The sequence below is a fragment of the Quercus lobata genome, unplaced genomic scaffold (genome assembly GCF_001633185.2).
Source record: "Quercus lobata isolate SW786 unplaced genomic scaffold, ValleyOak3.0 Primary Assembly Scq3eQI_189, whole genome shotgun sequence".
Taxonomy (NCBI): Eukaryota; Viridiplantae; Streptophyta; class Magnoliopsida; order Fagales; family Fagaceae; genus Quercus; species Quercus lobata.
Window position 1 is genome coordinate 38,122 of NW_022154845.1, and position 7,651 is coordinate 45,772.

General features: G+C 34.2%; 1 protein-coding gene across 1 annotated transcript; it reads left to right on the forward strand.

The window, feature by feature from the left end:
- Window positions 1–618: 618 nt before the first annotated feature.
- On the forward strand, window positions 619–5,952 carry LOC115973492 (cyclase-like protein 2). The gene is made up of 7 exons (XM_031093752.1): window positions 619–1,146; window positions 2,530–2,574; window positions 3,445–3,517; window positions 3,772–3,869; window positions 4,181–4,251; window positions 5,507–5,646; window positions 5,766–5,952. The coding sequence occupies exons 1-6, from the start codon at window positions 717–719 to the stop codon at window positions 5,630–5,632; spliced, it is 843 nt and encodes a 280-aa protein (XP_030949612.1). The 5' UTR covers window positions 619–716; the 3' UTR covers window positions 5,633–5,646; window positions 5,766–5,952.
- The last annotated feature ends 1,699 nt before the right edge of the window (window positions 5,953–7,651 follow it).

Consider the following 7,651-nt stretch of genomic DNA (forward strand, 5'->3'; position numbering starts at 1 on the left):
TAAACACACATGGAAGGACATACAGCCGCATCTTTTGATCTTTGACTTTTTTTTTTTTATTCATTTCTCCTCCTGGGTTTGGTCTTCTTCTTCTTTTTTTCATTTTTTTTTCATTGGTTCGGTCTTCAATTCTTCCTCTTTTTTTTTTTTTTTTTTTTCACTGGGTTCGGTGAGTTTGGGTTTCTTTTTTTAAAATTTTTTTTCTCACTGGTTTCGGTGAGTTTGGGTACTAGGGGTTGAAGGGGAAAAAAAAAAAAAGTAAAAGCTGCACAAGGTACAGGTATGAGGCCCACAAATAGTTGAAAATATTGAATGATGACAAGTGAGTGATGGTACCAAACGGAGTGGGGTGTTTTAAGTGGTGAGTAATGAAAACTGAGTAATGAATGATGGGTGATAAAAACTGAGTGATGAGTGACCATTTTTTTAAACCAAACAAGGTTTAAGCCTTTAATTTTATATGAAACTCAAGTTTCTAACACTCAAAATGCAAGTTTGCAATTATATTTCAGACGCATATTAACTTACCGTATTTTATACCCTTATTCTGCCCGTCCCCAAATATCCCCTAATCTATTTATCCATAAACTAGAACCAGATTCTATCCCCACGCTCCCGAAAATCGCGTGTTTATCACTCGCCTTCGCACACACCATTATAAAAGCACCTCCACACTACTCCACCATCATCGCAATCATCATCAAACAAACAAAAACATGACTACTTCTTCTTCCTCACTGGTCCTCCTCATCCTCCTACTCTGCACCGCGTCGCACACGATCCCCACCCTATCCTCCGCCAACATAGAAGCCTATCCTTCAATCCCAGGAACCCAAACAACCACGGACTTTTCAAAAAATGGCGAGCTTGATCTTGCACCGGTTCGCCGGGAAGTCTACGGCGGCGGCCGAATCATCGATATTAGCCACCGGTACACGCCGGACATGCCGTCGTGGGACTCGGTTGATGGGGTGGGTCAGTTTCTGTGGCTTCCGAAGAGCATGAAGAATGGCTCGCTCGCTAACAACTCGGAGATGAAGCTTCCCACTCATACGGGTACCCATGTTGATGCCCCGGGACACGTGTTCGATCACTACTTCGACGCTGGCTTCGATGTCGACACGCTTGACTTGGACGTGCTCAATGGTTCGTGTATTCTATTCACTGTTCTTATTCTGTTTTGTTTTCTTGGCTTTGTGTTCGATGTTGAATCATGTTCTTGTTTTGCTCTTTGTGTTTGACCACTTTCTTATATTAAAAAAAAAAAAAAAAAATCACTTTTAAGCCTAACTTTTATTATGAATCAATTGCAATGGGGTCCATTTCAGCAGTTTGTTTTAGAAAAAAAAGTTTGGTGTGTTCTAAGTTGTCAATGTTATGTCTAATTTACACAGTTGTGAATTTATGATGTTCATATTCAGTGTCTTTTTTCGTGTAGTGTAGTGGTAGATTGAATCAGTGGATGTTTTGACTAATCATGGTTTTTTTTAGTGTTGGAATTTGTGGGGGAAAAGGTAGTGGAAGTTACCTTCAGTTGTTAGGTTGAAAAAGGGTTTCTTTTTGTTCTGCTTTTTTTTTTGGTTGATTGATATTTAACGAGGGTTTTGATCTTATTGTTATTAGATAATTTTTGTTTGGTTAAATTGCATGTTTGGTTCTCTACCGTTGACATTTGTTTTAAAATCGTCTTTTTTACTTTTAGAAAGTGTTTGGATTTAATTCCTATAATTTCAAAATTGTTTCATAAATCATCTAATGGCTAAAAAATGATGGCACTTTTTAAAAGTAAATATGAAATTTAACCTTTTTTGTATAAGTGTGTATTTTGGTGGTCAAAGCTCTTCTGTGTGATTTCTCTGTACTTTACCGCTTTCTTGTTGGATACTGTGGCTTGTGTGCAATAATTTTGAATGGATGGTGGATTGGAGAGTGCCTGTTCCACTAAAAGGAAGGTAAGGTATTATGTGTTGACTTCTTCATGGGATGAGTTAAGCTTAAATGGGCAAAATGTATGTTGGATGGGGCATTCTAATATAGTTGAAGATAAAATTCGAGTTTCATGTTCTATCTTATGGTTTATGAAGACTGTTAAATTCATATAAACAAATGTCAAATCTTCTACTGGTTTCTCTCTGATTGTCTCGTAATTGCAAAGAAGATATTTTCCTCCTCCTTTGGAGAGCAGATTCTCTTTCTGTGGATTGGTGCATCTGAAATGTGAATGTTAGATTTTTTTTTTTAGCTTGATTTGAAACAGAAGGATATGTTTAGTTCATTGTTCCTATGAGACTGTTTTGGTAAAGTGTCCTTCCTGATTTCTCGAGAAATGCTTATTATACTATCTGTCATGCTTTCTTTTATTTTTTGATATGTTTTTGCTCTTCATACCTTGCGCATCTAAATGGGAATTTCTCCCATCTTTTTCTGTGATGAAATGTAAGATCAATTTTAGATATATAGTAATTACATTTTATTGTTTTGATGAGATATTATTGGTGATGATGGGATTATATTTGATTATTGCAATAGGTCAAGCATTGTTAGTTGATGTTCCAAGAGACAAGAACATAACTGGTATGTATTTCTAAAGAACCCTCTTTTTGTTACTTGTGATTAGCTTCTCCCTATGTTTAAAGGAAACTTTTTTTGGAGGGGGTGGGGGGTGCTGCTACAAAATTTTCAACATGCTACTTCATTTTTGTTGGGCAGCAACATTGAAATTCTACTTTATATGTCTGTGATGAAATTAGATGCTGCATCAGTTGGTGTCGCCTGCAGGGGCAGAGCCTAGATTTGTTGCTGAGGGTGGGGTGGGAAGGTGTTTTTAATAGAATTATATATATATATATATATATATTTACAAGATCTCAACAGTTATATTTAATATATATATATATATATATATATATTTGTGTATGTGTGTGTTTGCGTAAGTTTTAGTGAAAAATATCATGTTTTCTGAGAAAGGTGTAAACCAACACCATTTGAAGATTATTGATTTAATATCTCTTGAGTTTCTTATTTTCATGTTCTATTTTTGATAAATAACTTCTTAACATTATGAGTTTTAATTAGATATCTTTCTTTCAACTTTGTATAAAGTTCAATAGTAATTTGTCAAACAAAATTGAGAATTTCAAGGATTAAACTTTATATTTAAAAATTGTATGAAAATTACACTTTTTTATTTAAAAGATCACTTTTGATTTCTTAAAGATTGGAACCTCTTGAATATTATAATTTAAAAAACATGTGTTCATTTATAAATAGACTTACCATGCGATCTAAGGCAGGTGCTTATTAGCCACAAGGCCCACCACAACATGATTTTTTTTTCAGCTAAATGGAATGTTGTTATATTTTCTAAGTGATGAGAACATTTTCTGCGTTATATTTTCCTAAGTTTTGGATATATTTGGAGATAACAAAGTCTATTCCTTACAGCTGAAGTTATGAAATCCTTAAATATCCCCAGGGGAGTACGTCGTGTCCTTTTCAGAACTTTAAATACTGACAGGCAAGTTCAGAATTCCTACTGTAGTGGAACTTTTTGTACTGATGACTTTATCTTATATTATGTTGTTTTCGCATTTATAAGTTGTCATTGGTGATACTGGTACTAATGCATTTGATGTTTAATTAAAAGAAGAAGAAGAAGAACTATTGCATTTCTCATATTTTAAAAAGAAGTTGTTAAAGGTTATTTCGTATTTAACTATGAAAGTAATAATTACGCATTTTGGTTTGTGCTAACACTCGTTGCAATTTCAGGAGGCTTATGTTTAAAAAGGAGTTTGACACAAGTTATGTGGGATTTATGAAAGATGGGGCACAATGGTTGGTAGACAACACAGACATCAAACTTGTTGGTAAGATAGGCCAACGCTCTCTCTCCTCTTTTTGTTACTGGGTATTCCAGTTGTGAATTACCTTAACAGTTCCTGCTAATTCAACAGATAATGCAAAAAATTCTACAAAAAATTTCTTTCTTGCAATGTGCTAACCCTTATAAAATTCATTGAAAACTGACTCTGCAAATAGAGTTGTGTTTTTAGTTATAGCAAATCAAGAAGGCATTAGTGAATTTCAATTTCCTTACTGTTCATGATATTTGCATTTCTGTGCTTTTTCTTGCCAATCTAGTGTTTGCACTGACACCTTTTGCTGCTATGGAATGTAGGAATTGATTACTTATCTGTTGCTGCCTATGATGATTTGATCCCATCTCATCTTGTCTTGCTGGAAGACAGGGTAAGAAAATCTTTGTTTGATCTTCCATGTTTGACTTTTAGAAATGTTTTGCTAATTTTACCTAAGTATTTTAATTGAGCATAATATATATGGTGAGGATTCATTTTTCTAGCTTCAAAAATTGAGATTCTTTTGTCCAACTGTATATATAGTTTGGTATTTCATTGTTTGGGTTTATGTTAGAGATTCTTGTGAGATTTCTGAGGTTGATTCTGTGTCTATGAATCTGAAGTAATGTTGTCCTGGTGATTGGGGCCAATATGACATAAGATCTGGTCTCAAGTAATGTTGTCATTCAATTGTGAATCATTAGTGTATATCAGGATTGGGTCATAGCTACCTCCGTTTGCTGTGTGTTTCTTGGCTGTTAGTGCAGTGATGTCAACATGAGCCAAATGCATCAGACTACTTCCCTACTACCCTTCTCCAATCATGAAAATCATCATTGTCCCAGACCCCACAAACACTGTCATTAATTGGTTTAACCTCAACCTCATATTTTGGATGGAAAATTTTTTGACTAGTAAGTTACAAACGCACCAGTGGGGCTTGAACCCACAACCTCACCTTCCATCCCGTTATTATGGGAGGAGGAAATGGCATTAGGGCTATATATTAGTGGGGGCTTCACCTCTTTATGTACAGTATTTTGACTGCTTTTTCTTTAAACCACTTTTAGGTTCTTTTCTAAGTATATTGTATTTAAATTTTTTTTTTAAAAAAATCTAAAATAACATTAAAAAATTCTGTTAACAATTTGTTCAAGCAAAAGTTGTGGATGACTGGCTATTGTGGTGGTATTTAGTTATTTACAGTAAAAAAACTGCCATTATCTTTCCAGCATTGACTTTTTATATAACTTGGTCAAGAGTCATATTCCCCTGTTGGCCGTTGTAGAGATTGTTAATTTAGTCAAGCTCTCAATCAATGTCTTCTTCCCCCTTACTGTATTTGGCTAATAAGCATCTACCAGAAGGTTGATGCCTGGGATCTTGAATTGTAGAGCAGCTGGTTCTGGTTTAATCTCAGACATGTTTGTTTTCCCACATTTATCTTCTTTTACATTAATGAGTGCAATGTCCCATTTGGAAAGCATCATTGATTAGTCTATAGGTGATCCAGATTGGGATTGAAATGCTATTATATGTCTATGCCATGGCTTTAAAATATAAAGTAACAATTGAATTTTATTGTATTTGGATTATATAGAAGTAGTAGGGTCAACACACGATGCTAATAACGCTTTAAAATTCAGGAAATCATCCTTGTGGAAGGCCTAAAGCTCGATAACGTCCAGCCAGGAATATACTCTGTCAATTGCTTACCTCTTAGGTTGCTGGGTGCTGAGGGATCACCAATAAGATGCATTCTCATCAAATAAATAATAGTTTCCTTGTAAGTGTATATTACTGAAAGTGATCTATCTTATGCAATAATTTTCCTCATTTAATCTGAAACCTGTTTTCTTATTGGTTTTAGTGGTATACTCATGCATATTGGTTAAATTGTTACAGGGAAACAATGTTAGCCTAAGAAGGCGAGTGGAATCAGAATGTGGAGATGGGTTTTCTTGTGCTAAATTAGAGCAGGAGAGATATGATGTAGTAACATATGGTAAAAACTCAGCAAATGTAATAAATTGGTTGGGCTTTTTTTGGACATTTTGTACAGGTAATAAAACTATTATTCCTAATTTTTGTATACTCAACAAAAAAGAACCGCCAAAAAAGAAAACCAAACACACACCTACATTGTTAAACATGCCCATCAAAACATATCCATCACTTAGAATAATCATTTGGACTGAGTGGTGAATAGAGAGGTCAAACCTTAAAATGTTGCATGCTAGGAATTTCTGGCCTACTATTGGTAGGAGAAGATGATAATCCCTTATTTATCGCAATCAGTTTATACTTTATAGCAATAACAGCGGCTATTCATGAAGCAGAGTCTAGGACAAGGTCATGTACATCTACGGAGCTAATAGGGGCAGTATTTTTTTTTTTTTTTTTTTTTTTTTGACAGTAAAGATAGAAAATAGGGGCAGTATTTTTACTTTTGAATTTCATTGTGCCTTACCTAGATCAATAAATCGGAGATAAATGTGAACCAGAAAAATAAATAGTTTCAGTAGGCTGTAGCTAGAATCTTATGGCTATATCCCTCATTGATTTCAAAGATAATGGAACGTAACATTGAATTGAATGTCTTTGAAGTTTGAACGATGAAAGATCAGGCAGTTTGCATACAGAACAGCTTATAACAAATCCTAATTAATGAAAGAAGAATGAGGAAACCAATCTTGTACTAGCTCTTGCACCATAATGGAAAGAAATGAAAGAATGGGAGAAAGTTTTTTATACACATTTAGGGTATGTTTGTTTGAAGGTGAAATAGGGTTAATGAAAAACTTTGGAGAGAAAATGGGAAGGAAATTTTTTTAAGAGTGTGTTTGGTTGAGTGGGAAGGATGAAAAATAAATGGTGGGGTCCAGGTGTTTTCTCTCCTGGCCCATCAAAAAATTTTCTCTCCCAAATGGAGAGAAAACTGAAGAGAGAAATTGAACATCATTTTTGGACAAAAATGCCCAAGTACATGCACCTTCACTCACATTGCTTTTCTTCACACTTTTTTTTTTCTTTCTTTTTTTCCTACATTACCTACCTTTGTTTTTTTGATTTACTAGGCAGGCTTGTCTAGTAATTTTTTTTTTTTAGATGTGATTTTTTTATTATTATTTTTTATGGATATGATTTTTTTTTTTTTATAATAAATTTAGGTGATTGAATTTTTTTTTTTTTTGGTTGTTTGTCACTTTTCGGGTTTTAATTGGGCATCATTTTTTTTTTTAATAAGGGTATATGCATAAATTTATATAAATTCACTTTTTCTATCTACTTTTCCATCATCTTATCATTTTCTATCCTCCCACTTTTCTACTCTCTAAATGGACCCTTAGTCTCCAAGTTTTAAAATGGTTCTCATCTTTTGAAATGTTTCATTTGAGTTATTATAATTTTAAGATTGTGTCAAAAACTTTCTTACCATTAACATTTGCTTTAATTTTCTCAATCTCCAAACAGATGTAAAGAAGCAAACAAAGCTCTTTTAATCACCAATCTCTTCTCTCACCTTTTGTTATCAATATATAATTTCAAAATCAAAGCAATAGTTAATGATATTGATATGGTCCAAGTGGCCTTTTCCTTGTGTGGGTTTCTTCTTTCCCTTTGGGCTCCCATAAGGTGGATTTTGGGCTACCTAGCTTGTGAGTAGTGAGGTGATGAATCTTGGGTTTTTACAGACAAAGTTTGGCCCATGCCATGTAGTCTTGTGAGTGGAGAAAACATCGGGCCCAATTGGCTTTCCTTGGCTCGATTGGCTCTAAGGGGAATTTTGT